Raw genomic sequence first — 14,756 nt, forward strand, 5'->3', positions numbered from 1 at the left:
AGCCGTCGTTGTGGTCGCGATCGTGATAGTTAAGTACTCAAGCAAGTAAGAGGTTCGTTGATGGTCGATGGAGCATGTCCGGAAGAAGTTTGGGGTTGTTGTCCCGCCAACAACAACACCCCAGCACCCGTAATCAAATACCAGCCGCCGCCTCTTCTTCCCTCCAACAACACCACACCTTCGCCGCCGCCGCCATCGTCATCGTCATCATCATCACTATCATATCATCCTCATCACCACCACCACCGCCACCGTCGCCGTTACCATCGTCGCCATCACCAGAAACCACCATAACCTACACAATCGGCATCAAGCATCTAATCTTTGGTTCCAACATCGGCAGTAACACTTGCAGGAACACTCTATAAGAACCGACTTGCGCCTATCCACACCCATTGTGCCCCTACGATCCGCCACTGCCGCCCTTCGACCATTCAGACCGGGCTAGCCCTGTAGAATGCCATCCATTGGCAATCACCTTCAGAACCCACACGCTTTATTAACTCGGGAAGCTTGACCGGAGATAACACTGCTTCCTGCGACCCTTCTGGTGGAAAATAAATATCGGGATGTCACGACACCAGACTGGCCCCGGCCGTTCTGATGGGTCACAGTCCGGCCTTCCGGCTGTTCTCTCGAAGAAACTTGTGGTTGTTGGTGACGGAGGATGCGGGAAAACATGCCTTCTCATTAGCTTCTCGCAAGGATATTTCCCTGAGGTACGATTGCCCGGCGAACAAAGTGGTTCGAACCAAATACTGAAAACTCGTCCCAATTAGAAATACGTCCCAACAGTATTTGAAAACTACATTGCTCATACAACACATAAACCCACGGGCAAACCGATTGAACTAGCCCTTTGGGATACTGCTGGTCAAGAAGACTACGACCGATTACGCCCGCTATCGTACCCAGAAACAGATGTATTATTTGTCTGCTTTGCCGTGGACTGTCCGACAAGTTTCGACAACGTTATGGAAAAAGTAAGCATGTTCGTGGTCATATCTTATCTTTTCTTCCCTTTCTGACCCTTCTGCCTGGCAGTGGTATCCCGAAGTTATGCATTTTTGTCCGACAGTACCCTTGATCCTTGCGGGGCTCAAATCCGACCTTCGTCAAGATACCAATGCAATAGATTTACTCCGTACGCAGGGGCTGGCCCCAGTACCAACGGAACAAGCAATGGAGACAGCTCGTGGTATGGGAGCACTATATATGGAATGTAGCAGCAAAACCATGCAAGGAGTACTAGAGCTATTCGAACTAGCAGTCAACACTGCTGTTGGGAAAGATCTCCCCACCCCGGGGAGTTCGCGGACGCCTGCAGCTGGGCGGCCGAAAAAACAAAAAACCTGCAAGATCCTCTAAAGCTCCACTTTTTCGGTGTATCATTCAAAGCTACATGGAGAGGGGTATTGATGGCGTCTCTACCCCCATCAGCTTGGCCAAGGTGTTCTCTATCCGATGATCGCTCGGCTAGGGTATTGCGGCTGCGAGGCCAGCTGGCCCTATCCTGATCATCAACGTACCTTTTCGCCCTCCCCGCTGGATTCGTTCTGACGTAGAAGGGGAGAAATATTGAATTCTGGAACGGAAAGGACTCGCGTGCTTCAAGATAATTTAATGTATTTATAGGTCTCCTTTGTCCACCCATTACATTACGGTGAATTCGCTTGAGAGAAACGCAAGATTGCGGGGGCATGGACTCTCCAACCCAAGATTCAATTCAATCTATGCCAATTCTGCAGAACTCCTGTATGCCATACATAGAGCATAGAAACAGTCCCGAGATAGCTTGCCTTGTGACCTGTGAACCGAAACAGTTGGGGAGGGTCGACTTGTGCAATTGCGGATATCGCAATTCGGTAACTCGCAGAGTACCAAAGAAAATTTGGGCCATTTATCGCACGGTTTGGCGTCGCTCAGAACTAAATGTCATCAAGTCATCTCTCGTCCACACCCATGAGATGTTGAATTTTCTTTTTCTTTTTCTTCTTTCAAAAAAAGAGGCAGAGGAACTTTTGATCAATTGAACTGCGACGGGCAAAAACTTGTAATATATCTGATCAAGATGGTACAAACTGGTGTTAAAAATTCGGTCATCCACAAGGAAGTCCGCTGAACACTGCTTTGCGTGACAGACGAGAAGTAAGAATTAAATAATTTATTCATAGAGAAAGGAATACAACAAATGGCGGAGTGGCTAAATTGCAAGGAAACTAGGAAATGTGCCTCCGCGTGATATAGAATGCGGTTGAAGCCAGAGGGAAAAAAAAAACCAGCCAAAAAAAATCCAGGGTATTTAGAAAATTCAGTATATAACTTATATCTTGGCCGCTTAATTATTTGCGCCAAAGGCAGAAACTCTCGCCTCAGCCCGGTTAACTATGCCGTCCGTGGTTTTTGGTATTGACTCAACACCAAATATCCCAATGTCCCTCGCGGATTTTCGTTTCTTCAGGTTCATGAAATCGACACCCTCTTGAGGTTCAATACCTAACCCCTCATTCGCAATGTCGTGTTTCTCGATTTCTTCTATTTCATCCAGGTCGTCGGCCTCGACTATCTTAGTTGGAACGTCTACTTCCGCGGAATTTCCTAATGAGAAGCGATCTTGTCCGGTAGTCGACGCCATAGAAAGGGATGTGGAGGATCGGTAGGTGAGATCGGGTGTTGAGGGAACAGAAGATAAGGAATCGTTGGGATGGAGGTGGCTACCAACGCCGTGAACAAGTTCCGTTTCCTCCATGAGCTCCTCTTCAGACACGCTCTGTCGTACAGTGTTTATTGCCAGAGTTTGTTCTTCCTGCGCTGCACGATGAGCGAGCTGCAAACCTTCGACTGCCGCAGCGCACTGTTCAGAAATACTGCGGATAATGTCTGCAATTGCATCGGTCTTTTCTTTGATGTGGCGGTCTGCAACATCATTGAGACTCATTTCCGAGTACCTCCGAGATCCCCGAGGGCTATTGAAGAATCTTCGTTCCATTTCGGGAGAAACATCCTCCCCTTGTTGTGTGGTAGAACTAAAACTGCTTGCTCGTGATTGCGCTCGGGAAGGAATCAACGGTGCCTGAGTTTCATTTGACACTGGCACTGGAGTGGTAGGGGTTCCGATAGCTTGCTCCACCTCTTCTTCGCCTTCGGTAACGTCTGCGAGTTCAAGATTGTCCCCGAAAGAACGAACAATATGCTCCAAATGCGTAGTCTGCCCATCAATCAGGCTTCGAAGTTGTAGAACAACCCTTTGTGCCTGATCACGCTGACGCAAAAGATTTGCATTAGTATGATGGAGGGCGGCAAGTTCTTTGCCGTTTTTCTTTCTCTCTTTTTCCAACTCCTCTGCAACCGCCTGCTGGAGTACCAACGCTTCTAGAGCCTCGTCCCGTTGCTTTTCGGTTCCAGAGAGCCGGAGCGTGAGTCGATTGGTCTCGTCTTTCTGCTGGTCTATCAAAGATGAAAGGCGACGGTTTTCACGTTTATGTGTCTCAATCTTGGCTTTAAGATCGTTGGTTTCCTTCGTGAGCTGAGCTGCAAATGCTTGGAACTTCTCGAACTGAGCCTTCCAACTATCCAATTCTTCCACCAAGAAATTATTTCGTTTTGTAACCTTGGTCAATTCCGTGTCCATACGATTTTTCAAATTAATAAAATCCTGCCAGGCCTCGAGGGCATCCCGGGAGAACTGGTTTCGTTCGCGGATGATTTCATTCAGATGGCGGACGGAGACCTTTGTCATGAGCGGCTTTTTGACGGCGCCCCCGAAGATCGCTTTCATGCCAGTATTGCGTGTCTACAGCAAATCCGATTATATTAAAACAGAGTCCATCAAAGGCTATATATCAAAATAGCAAAATATAATAGAATCAAAAAAGGGAGGTATCAGGGGGGAGTGGACTCACTAGTTTCTCGCAAACATGGTCGAATACGGTCATGACAGCATCCTGGCGCCACCAATCCGGATCTTGTATACTTTCGACCTCTCCCCTCATGACGATAATCTGGCCAGCAGGAACGAGCTTTCCGCCGGCATATGCCGACCGAAGATGTGTGGGAACACCTGTTGGACTGACGTCCCCGTTCAGAGCTTGAGTTAACCTCGAAATCATCTTTGTCCTCTGACCGGGTGTCCACACCGACGGCGGGCTGCTTGTCAAAACGAAATTTCTGTCCAAATCCACCACCAAAGCGTCATTCGGGGCCGAAAAGAGACTACGACACTCGGCTGTGAAACCTAAAATATACGGGCCAGGCTCCTGAACAAGGTCCTTCGCATGACGGGCGTGGACAAGAGGAACATATAATCCACTCCACTCGTAAACGCGAACGCAATGTCTGATGGTCTCGGCTGCAACCGTGAGGATTGCAGGATAGTGGCTAACAAAAATTATTCGCCTCGTTGGGGAGAGAGCAGCTTCGATGACTCCAACTATATTCGGAATCGAAAGGCAGCTGAAAAGCGGCCACATGGAAAACTGCAAAATGGGAGGCAAAAGGTTAGATACTTGGAGATACGTTCTGGACGTGTATTAGAAAGAGAATTGGGGGGCGAAATGTGGGAATAATCACGGATAAAGAACGTACATTTTGGAATCCTGTGGGCGAAGATGGGAACTGATAGCAAAGAGCGTAATCTTTCATGTCAATTCTGACTAGGTCATTGAGACGCGGTGCCGGAAACGAGAGAATCCGCGAGACCTCCCTGCGGTTATGACTCGGTATTAGTGGATTCGGGGACGAAATATACACCAAACTACAAGGGCAAGTGCTTACTCTGCGTGGAATAAATTTGTTGCCTTGTTCCAGTGGATCCACATTCCTCTCAGATAATCGCCCAGCAAGTCAAAGAGAGGGTATCTGGATAGGAAACTCAAAGCATATGGTATCCAATAGGTCTCATCGGGAGCGTCGAAGAAATCACCGCCTTCTACACGCTTCCTCATCTCTCGAATGGTTTCTGCTCGCTTCTCATCTGCTCGGGACCACACACGTAATGCAATTCCGTATAGAGTTTGTGATGAATCTTGCTGGAGGACAAAGGTATGGTGGACGCAGTGAGGTTGTGTCCTTCCGGTGCAGATTTCGACATCTTGTGGGAAACAAGCCTGTTGATTGGGTTTACCAGGTTAGTCCTTTACGGAAATCTTTAACCAGGGCTAGGTAGAAAGAGAGAGAGAAAAAAAAGTTTATACCCTCATTGCTGCGTGTAATGCTTTGGCGACATCGTTTTCTTGCTCAACCCGAGGGCTGCTACCTAAGATTTCAGGAAGCCAAAACTGACTGACAGCCCCCTTCATATGGGTGATTTTCCCTTGAGTTGGAGGTGGTGCCCGAACCCATTGAGAAGGTTCACGGCCAACTCCACAGACCAGGTATGCATGAGTAAGAGTCTTGGGTGTCCTCTGGCTGACTTTGATGTTCAAGGTAGCAGGTATGGGTTGGGTGATACGACTGTGCAAAGAGGAAGTTCGACTAGGTATTGGCAGAGGATTGTCGCCTGCTTCACGCGTAGGTGGTCGGTCGGTATTAGGTGTATTGGCGGGGTTCCCAGAACGTGGGCGAGAGATGGTCGACGGTCTTCTGTGGAGGGAAGACATTTTTGTGGTCGTCTTTGATTTTCCTCCGTTTAACCCCCCCTCCTTTGTTTTCGTGGTCTTCTTTTTTTTTTTTTTTTTTTTTTTTTTGTATTGATTTTTGTAAATCAAAATTCTGATTCCGATTTAGTTATCTTTGTTTAAGAGATAAGTATATATGTATATATAAATCGACTGCTGGGAATAACTGACGATAGCGGGAAAGGAATTGACTAAAGAACAAAGGAGCGAAAAGAAAGAGAAGAAAGAAAAAGAAAGAAAAGAAAAGAATCAAGTATAAAGATAAGGATGGACAGAAAAGAAGGAGGAGGCTGCTGCTGCTGCGGCGGCGGCGAAAGAGATCAGGACGTAAATAGTCGACTGACTGGAAGGGAAAGAAAGGGGAGGAAAAGGGAGAGAAAGGATGGAGATGGAGATGGAGATGAATTAGGATGGGATGCCCCTTGGGTACCTTTAGTACCTTAACTGGTACCAGATACCTACACAGTATACAGTACCAGGGACTGAGTTATGGACGATCAGTTGGTATGAGAAGGAGGGAGAAGAATAGGGGCAGATGGGGGGAAGGAGAGATGGAGGGGGGTATATTATTATCAGACTGACCTATATCGGGCCTAATTACCTCTCCTAACTGCACCACTACTTACTGTGTAAGTACCACCCTACAATGATATCGCAGGTTAAATAAGTACTTATTTACTTCCAACATGTACTGTGCCTACAGATATCGTGCTGTGGTGATATGTAGCCTTACACCTACTTGCTCAACTAACATGTACAATAGTTTTTTTTTAGTATTTATCGTTTTTTGACGATAAAAAACAAAAACAAAAACAAAAACAAAAAAAAAAACAGACGGAAGACAGGGGGGAAGGGAGGAAAAGGGGAAGGCGGGATATATCCCCAGTTGCATACGCTAGCTAGCACCCCTATTAGCGGCCGGCCGCTTATCGCATCGACCCATGCATAATATATCGTATGCAAGTACTTCAGTGGCTAGTATACACTGGGTATAGGTACATACATATATATCGGAAATATCTACAAAAAATACCACAAGAACGTAGACAGTACATGCAGTTACTGTATATATTCACATACACGCCCCTTTTTTGATTTCTATTTCCCCCCCGTGCGGTGGGGTGTGGTTCCTGCAGGTCCGTCTCTTCTTCGCGTATCAAGTGCTATGTAAAGAGTACACAACCCTGGGTGCTAATACACGTTCTGATTGGTTGTCCCCACCAGCCTCAAACTCTTTCCTCACCCTCGTCCCATCTTAACTTTTTTTTTTTTTGGACATGCATACACGGTACTAAATGGATATCTCATGGACATCATGGATACCACCTCTCTCTGCTCCGTCTGCGTCGAAGCAGAGTCCAAGTACACATGCCCTGTCTGTACTGCAAGAACATGCTCGCTCGTATGCTCCAAAAGACACAAGTTGTGGACTTCCTGTGAAGGCCAACAGCGACCGGGTGCCTTCAAATCCAAATCGGATCTCCATCGTCCGAGCCAGGTAGCTGCTGACTTTGATTTCCTCAACTCCATCCAAAGATCCTTGGATCGTGCGGCCGATTCCCACGGACCCTCCCGGTCTCAACCCCCTCCTGATCACCGAATCAAGGATATCTGTAAGGCTCGAGGCCTTGTCATCTTTCCTGCACCCTTGCAATCCTCCAGGGCCAGTCAAAATCACACCATCTTCAACTCTCATAGCAATCGCATCATCTGGACCGTCGAATGGGTCGTCAACGGTTCCACCGTAGCCACCGTCGAACTGTAGGTCGTTTCACCCTTTATCTTACTCACCTACCGTCCCTTTATCTTACTCACCTACCGTCTACTTAACTCTACTAACCGTGCCGTGACCCCTGCCAGGGACGAAAGCTTAACGGTCAATGATGCTTTTGAGAACCAGGTTCTTCCTTCTCTCCCAACAACGCCTTTCCCCGATGCCAAGACCCCTCTTCCGCTGGAGCTTGTCTATCATCTATGGTCCATCGAACCTCACTCACAAACCATAACCCTGCTCTTGCTGGCTGCTAAAGACACTCTCTCAAAGGCCCTAGTGAATGCAACTGTCCTTGAATTTCCAACAATTCAGGTCTCCATTGTTTCCTAATCTCGAGACCTTTCTATGCTTTCCCATAATACAATTAGGTACTTATTTAATTACTTAAGTGCTGTGTACTTACATGTACATACCAATATCAATATGACCAATGATACAGCTACAAAAAACGATCCAACGCTCTCTCCCGGTCCCATGCTCTGTACCTCGACTCTTGTCTGATTGCAGCCAGCAGTATGAACCTCAGAAATGTTTCTACAGAGCTAACAGTAATTACAATCGTGCTTAAAAAAAAAAAGAAAGAAAAAAACTCCACAACCCCTGCGCTCAACGGACAACTAATGCATTAGCTGCGACCCCGAATAACTGCTGGAAAATTCCAGAAAGCCTTCTCTGGGCGTGCCAACGGTAGTTACCAAAAGGGCTGTTCGGAATGATGCTGAGTAGCTCCGGGGACCTGCATTCAGTATCCAGAACGAATAGCAAAGGAACGAAGAATGCAATATAAATAAACGAGACAGTTTAGAAGGATATATGCTTCCGAGACCTTCATATATGAACATCAGCCACCCCCCAAACAGCTTGCCTGCATACTATCATGTATTAGCCCCACCTTTATACTTCTCAAAGCCCGTGTCTACATGGTGATGATGATCATGGTCGCCGTCGTGATGTAGCGTGACTATTTCCGTACAGAGTCAGCCAAACAATTTTCTCGTATCCGAATCAGCGAAAACGCTTATACTACCTGAGTTAAAGTCTTCAAATGGGTCGGTCCCCTTTTCACCAGGTGTCGCTGCTTCCTGGCCTGTGCCCGTGCCACGAGAAGCACTGATATCAACACTCTCGCTCTCCTTGACCAAACGAAAGTTCACGGCGTCGGCCCCTTTACCGACGGTCGGGATCATGGGTGGCCTCATATGTCTGAGCAACGCCCACTGAGTCGACCGAAAAAAAGGATGAGCCTTTACGTCAGAGGCTCCTGCTCGTGACCCCAATCTTTTGACTTCGTCTTTGACTAGAAGTTTCTTTATGAGAGATTTACAGGTCCTTGGGATTTTTTTTAGCATAAGCTTCCGATGATACGAGATGATTCTGTTCTTACCCGGATATTTGCGGAGAACCAGGGGACTCGGGAAACCCGACTTCTTCCCGTAGTATATTAGCAAACGTTGCGTTCCTGTTCTTACCCTTGAAAGGAGTCGTCCCGTAGAGCATTTCATATATCAAAATCCCCAAAGTCCACCAGTCAACAGCGCTAGTATGGCCGCAGCCCTTGATGACCTCGGGCGCGATGTATTCTTCCGTGCCAACAAAGGAATTTGTACGAAAATCAGCAATACATGATTTTGTATCTATCGTCGGCATCGAATGGGACGATGTGCCGACACGCGATATTATCATAGTTGGGGCACCGCCAGGGTCAGATTGCTTTGAGAGGTCGAAATCCGAAAGCATGATGTGGCCGGACTGATGTAACAAGATATCTATGTCTAGGTATCAGCATGACCGACCTCTGTATTAAATTAAACACCGCCAAACCCACTTTCTGGCTTTAGGTCTCGGTAGATAAAGCCCATTAAATGTAGATATTCAAGTGCAGCCGTGACCTCCCCGGCATAAAATCTCGCATCGTCCTCTGGTATACATTTCCCCGGTCTTGTCTGCAGAGCTATTTTGTATGTCAGTGGTGTCCTAGTTTCTTCCCATACTTCCGACTGCAGTTCGATTTACCTCTGAAGAATTCTCCTCCGCTACAATACTCCATACAGAGATAAAGATGCTCATCGGACTGGAAAGAATGGTATAAAGTTACGATGAACGGATGATTGCTGGTTGCGAGTATTTCCTGCTCCGCCAGTGCTCTTTTTATCTTATTTCGCTTGATCATTTCCTTTTTGCTCAGCACTAAACAGTCGTTCAAGTTAGCGGGCCACTCCAAACAATTAATCAATGCAGCAAGCACATGCCTTTCATCGCATATAGTCTCCCTGACTTTTTCTCTCGAACCAGATACACTTTTCCCACGTCGCCCTTCCCCAGGAGTTTTATTTTATCAAAGCTCTGGGGACCAACTTCAACATTCCTAACCTTGATTGAGTTTGAGCTGTACGTTCTTCGAAAGGCATTGTTCGACCGTTGCTCATCCTTGAATGGTGCGACTGGCAGACTGTAATTGTCTTGAGACTTCCCTTCGGAGTCAACAATGGGAGGCGAACCTTGCGGAAGCCCTGGTGTTAATAGTCCGTTCTTAGACTCCGTAGTTGTTGGTCTGCTCGGCGACCCAGGTATTCCGCTGAACAGGCCCTGGGCATTTGGGGCAGAAGCCACCCTTCGAAGTTTGCGTGCAAGTTCTTCCTTCTTTGCATTAGCATCTGCACTAGAGCCTGGAATATTGCCTTTGGGTGTTTCCGGTGGGGAAGGAGGTCGGCTGCTTTCGTGATGGTGTCTAATTGCCGGGGGCCCTTGATGGGCAAAATAAGGGTTTGCATGCGCCGTTGGAGATATATCTACCGGTTCTAGTGCTGCCCCGGTACTAGCTGAAGAGGGGCTACGGCCACGGAAGAGACGCGTTTGGCGAAACGGGTGAAGGCTCGTTGACTGTTGTGCCTCATGGTTGGGTGAGTTATGCCCGCTGTTTGTGATCCGGAAGAAATTCTTTATCCTCTGGGGGAAATGCGACGTGGAGAAGTTAGAAGGTGTGGATTTGGGGCTCTGTCCAGGTACAGTCGCCCTCTTCTCGGCAGGTTGAGGAGAATTGGATCCGAATAATTGGGTCATTGTGAGGAACTGGGGCAGCCGTGTGCCGTCGGTGGAAGCACGTTGGTGTTCTTGAAGAAGCTTCGATCAGACTACAGTACAGCGAAGTACTATGTAATGTTATTGGTAACAGGTCCGCGCTGCAAGGCGTCGTCGCAGGGATCACCAAGCTAAGCACCTACTTCTCAAGTAGACAGAGGGCTGCTGGCTTGGAATGACCACCAGCTTCGGGGGTTCGAAGAGGCATAGGTCAAATGGACTCGACCATCGAACGTAAATGAGGTTTAAAGATACGGGAGAAATAATACAGCTTCTACTTTGCCGGCAAAAAAAACCAAACTGAAGTTATAGTTGGCAGGATCCGTGGTATTAAATGAGGTTTATAAGCAACCAGCAATGCGATGGCAACTCTTCTAGTGTCAGCCAGTTGTGGGTTGTTCGTTAGCAGAGCCAGGGAAAGATCGATGGAAGGGAGCCCGGCTCAGCCACACAACCGATGTCAGTATAATATCCTGCCGAATGTAACGCAATGGGACCCCAGCCGCACAAATTACATGAAGTATATAGCTCACATATAGGTATCAAGCCTCTCACAATCTCGCTCAAACTTATTAAAAAGTACACGCAGTAAGTTAAGTCTTTGTTTTTTTTCTCCAACAAGAAGGGAAATATTTAAATAGGCCGGTCCTTCATGACACCTCTCCCAAAAAAGTCGGTGATAGTGGCAAAACGGTCCCGTTCCGTCACTTCCAACGCCGTTTTCAAAATCCCAAATTGGTCAGTCGCGTCTTCCTGGGCTGTGGTGACGGTTAGTATCGTCCTACGGGAAAACACTGGGAGGTACATGTATGTACATGTAGCTTACCTTGCCGTATCGCCCTAATTGCGGCATTCCCTGCCGTGCAAGTTGGACATTCCGGGGGCTCAATGGACGTATTTAAACACCGTTGGTGAAAGGAATGTTTGCATAGAAAGTGCACAATAGGAAGCTCCAGGGCCGCTCCACAAAAAGTACAACGGGTAGGCTGGAAAATCGCAGGTTTATCTTCCAGGTCCGCAATCTCCTGCTTTCGCATTGTTGTATCGCGTCGGTATCCGTCGATGTAGCCTTGATCCTACACCGCTGAGTTAATATGCGTTCGTGACTTAAATATTATCAAGAAGCATCGATCGGTCTCTTACCTGCTGGATTTCTAGGCGCTCTCTCTCAATCATGCCGCTAAGGTACCTTCGAATCATCCTCACCGTTGCGACACCGTTTTTACTAAGAACCTGGACGACCTGTAAAGGGGCCATTAACCCTTCTTTCTCTATCGTCTCCAGAATCTTCAGCAATTCATCCCCTGCAGTCTCAAGTATTTTCGGGCTGGAAGCAAGATACGCCAATGCCGCCGGATAAAGCTGTGGTTCTCTATGACCGTATTTCTTCAAAGCCGTCATGACGCCAGCGGTATCATGTGACGACGTATGGGACCTGAAAATATCGAAGAAGAGCTCTTGATCTTCACGAACGAGCGTTGTTCCGTCTTGGAAATTGCACAAATGGGACAACAGGAGAACATCAGATGCACTTAAAACCGTCTCGGCGCTCTTTAACATTGACCTCGCCTTCGTGCTCCACATACTACCGGTCTCAGACAGGTCCTGGCTGGCATGGTGTAGATATACCTCAAACAGTGTCGAGCGAACTTCCGGGAGAGCGTCTTCTGTATTTACGGTTGAGAGTAGAGCTTCTAAAAACCTTACGAACTCAAACGGGTGGTCAACGAACAGAGAAAATGCTGTCTGTGGCACAGGCACTTTGTACGAAACAGACTTCTGCGCCTGCCGACCTTCTGGTTCCAGGTTGGGAGAAGCGGCAACCGACAGAGGATTGACGAGATATGGAAGTTGTAAAAACGCTGCGTAGCCTTGAAGCCCACCGGCGCTAGATTGGGGAGCAGGTACTTCCTCCGGGGGTGCCTCTTCCCGTGGAACATAGTTTCCCGTATAGAATTCGATGAACAGGGAAGTTGTCTCGAAAGGCAATTCGTCTAGCAAGACACGCCCCCACTTCAGAAGATTCCGGTGCATCTTTTCGGACCAAATTAGAAACCATGTCAGATATAACCGATAGAAGCTAGTGCTCAGCAAGAGTGGATACGGAGAAACTTACAATATCCGGTTCCAAAGTCATGAGGAAGTTGATCCCATCCTGGAACTTCCGCATATCCTCCATGAAAATATCCATGACTATATCATGCTCAGAATTCTGTCGGGCTAGGAATGCAGCCTGTCCGAAATATCCAGCCTGACGGCATAAAGAAATCACAGTGTTTAGATCGAATCGCTGGCCTTTATCTGACCTGATGAAATTTTCAAGCTTATCGACATCCTTTAGTTTCGCATAGCAGTTTAAAAGGAGGGTAGTGTGTTCTGTTGTAACGTATTCTGCATGGCGGTGCAGCTCTTCGAGGTATTGAATAAGGTTCGGAATTCGTTGGATGTCGAGAAACTAAATTACGAGAGATGTGAGGATCTAAAACGAGCCTATACGCTGACTGCCAACTTACTTTCCGTATGACTTGAGAAGGTTGTGTCCCTTCAATTGCTTGTATGTATTGGTACATAGCATTGTCATAATCGCCTTTAGAAAAAAGGAAATCTGCATATCGGCAGTTTATCTGGTTTATTTCAGCGTTCGTTATCTTTGACTTCTGTCCGAGTTTGAGAGCCGTAGGGTACAAGTCGCGTTGATACAGTAGATGCAACCGATCAGAAAGCGCTCTCTCCTTGAGCTTAATCATCTATCGCACAACAAGGGAACATATTAGCCAGTTATGATACGAAATTCGGATGGTTTCCTTCGCAAAATACCTTGTAATCCGAAGTAAGAATGTGTATAGCCCCCCATTCATAAACGATCCCTCTTACACCGCCTGTGAAGGCCTCGATGTGAGCAATAAACTGAAGATCCGTATCTAAAACCACCAATGTATTAACCTCGAAAATACTATCCCGTTTTGCGGGAACGGAATGACGCGAATTTGCGGCTGCGCCAGTAAGCCCGGTTGGCGACGCTTGCGGTGGTAGCAGCAAGACTACATACTCTCCGAAGGACCCGACGAAGCTTTTGGAACCCTCATAAGCATAGCATGGCCCACGCCCGTCTGGGCCGTAGTAGTAAAGAGCATCATTTCTTGCGACAAGGACAGAGCCGGAAATCATGTCCATGCTTAGGCAGCCTAAAGCGCACCCAGATGTCTCTAACACCCTCGGAGCGGGTATGTGGCCTCTTATTGAAGTCTTAATCGTCATGACCCGCTCGGTTGTTGTGACATATAAGGCGTATGTGCCGTTTTCATTTGCGAATTGAATACCGGTAATCGGTTCGTCGGATTCAAAAATTATCCTCTGCTTAGTTCCCCTATCATGGACCAGGTCCCCGCGGACCAAAACTATCACCCCGTTTGCAAAAGCCGCAGCAACATCCGATAGATCATCGGTTACGGAAAAACATGTCATCTTGAATCGGCATGGCTTCATTAGTAATGTTTATAGAGTACATGTCATCAATCATATGAGGCAGGGTGCTTACTGGGAAAATAGACTGCACATTGATCCGTAGCGTCGACAGAAGTTGAAAAGAGAATTCCCTCTTGTCTGAATTCTTAAGGATCCAAACCTTCATCTCGGGCGGATCTCGAAGGTCTTCCTGTTCCCCGCTGGTAAGCTCGCGGCTCGTATCTCGTGAGATTACCACATCGTATGCACATACCGAAATAGTAACAAGAATTTGACGGGATTCGAGGTACTTTGCATGGGTTATAGGGCGGGATTCGTGTGCCTTCCAAATCATACTTTTATGATACTTAGGTGACAGCGTAACCATGTTGCCGTTTGAAAGCCCAAGAAAGATACATCGCATTCCTGAGCAGAGACAGGTGATTTGGTCCTAAGGATGTCCGCACCCTCAGCGTCAGTCGCAAGCTTGACAGCAAGGCCTTGGTGGCATGGGAAGGATGCCGTGATACCTGTCCTAAGAAATCGTCGATGGGAAGCTTCGTCGTCGAGGCGTCGAAAAAAGTGAATGTTTTCCACTAATGTATAATTAGCTGATGAAGCAAAAGTTAGAGACTTGGTTCCCGACTCACGATCTTCGAGGCCATTTTGCTCGACACTGCGCTATTGGTCTTTCATTCAGTATCGATTCGGGGAGAGCCTCTTTTTTTTTTTTATTACTATTATTATTATCTGTTGTAAGATTTGTTTACAGCCTGATAACTTGCTTTGCAACTATATCTCCTTGATGCCAGGGGTTAATTAGTATGTTAAGAAGATATCTCGTT

General features: G+C 47.2%; 5 protein-coding genes across 5 annotated transcripts; 2 read left to right on the plus strand and 3 right to left on the minus strand.

The window, feature by feature from the left end:
* Positions 1 to 569: 569 nt before the first annotated feature.
* DFL_006210 (uncharacterized protein) lies at positions 570 to 1,368 on the plus strand (the record flags this gene model as incomplete). Its single annotated transcript, XM_067635593.1, has 3 exons — positions 570 to 719; positions 780 to 983; positions 1,045 to 1,368. The coding sequence occupies 3 exons, from the start codon at positions 570 to 572 to the stop codon at positions 1,366 to 1,368; spliced, it is 678 nt and encodes a 225-aa protein (XP_067490005.1).
* A 970-nt stretch (positions 1,369 to 2,338) lies between these two features.
* On the minus strand, positions 2,339 to 5,597 carry DFL_006211 (uncharacterized protein; the record flags this gene model as incomplete). The annotated part of the gene is made up of 5 exons (XM_067635594.1): positions 2,339 to 3,793; positions 3,903 to 4,475; positions 4,585 to 4,702; positions 4,774 to 5,105; positions 5,193 to 5,597. 5 exons carry the CDS (start codon positions 5,595 to 5,597, stop codon positions 2,339 to 2,341), a joined length of 2,883 nt encoding a protein of 960 aa, XP_067490006.1.
* Positions 5,598 to 6,930: 1,333 nt separating this feature from the next.
* DFL_006212 (uncharacterized protein) lies at positions 6,931 to 7,719 on the plus strand (the record flags this gene model as incomplete). Its single annotated transcript, XM_067635595.1, has 2 exons — positions 6,931 to 7,376; positions 7,476 to 7,719. The coding sequence occupies 2 exons, from the start codon at positions 6,931 to 6,933 to the stop codon at positions 7,717 to 7,719; spliced, it is 690 nt and encodes a 229-aa protein (XP_067490007.1).
* Positions 7,720 to 8,264: 545 nt separating this feature from the next.
* Positions 8,265 to 10,449, minus strand: DFL_006213 (uncharacterized protein; the record flags this gene model as incomplete). Its single annotated transcript, XM_067635596.1, has 6 exons — positions 8,265 to 8,350; positions 8,417 to 8,718; positions 8,774 to 9,155; positions 9,215 to 9,340; positions 9,403 to 9,576; positions 9,639 to 10,449. 6 exons carry the CDS (start codon positions 10,447 to 10,449, stop codon positions 8,265 to 8,267), a joined length of 1,881 nt encoding a protein of 626 aa, XP_067490008.1.
* A 651-nt stretch (positions 10,450 to 11,100) lies between these two features.
* Positions 11,101 to 14,576, minus strand: DFL_006214 (uncharacterized protein; the record flags this gene model as incomplete). Its single annotated transcript, XM_067635597.1, has 10 exons — positions 11,101 to 11,225; positions 11,294 to 11,543; positions 11,611 to 12,501; positions 12,584 to 12,922; positions 12,981 to 13,214; positions 13,285 to 13,932; positions 14,006 to 14,122; positions 14,186 to 14,362; positions 14,442 to 14,507; positions 14,562 to 14,576. The coding sequence occupies 10 exons, from the start codon at positions 14,574 to 14,576 to the stop codon at positions 11,101 to 11,103; spliced, it is 2,862 nt and encodes a 953-aa protein (XP_067490009.1).
* Positions 14,577 to 14,756: the final 180 nt, after the last annotated feature.

This window comes from Arthrobotrys flagrans (assembly GCF_004000055.1).
Source record: "Arthrobotrys flagrans strain CBS H-5679 chromosome Unknown unitig_9, whole genome shotgun sequence".
In the NCBI taxonomy this organism is placed as follows: domain Eukaryota; kingdom Fungi; phylum Ascomycota; class Orbiliomycetes; order Orbiliales; family Orbiliaceae; genus Arthrobotrys; species Arthrobotrys flagrans.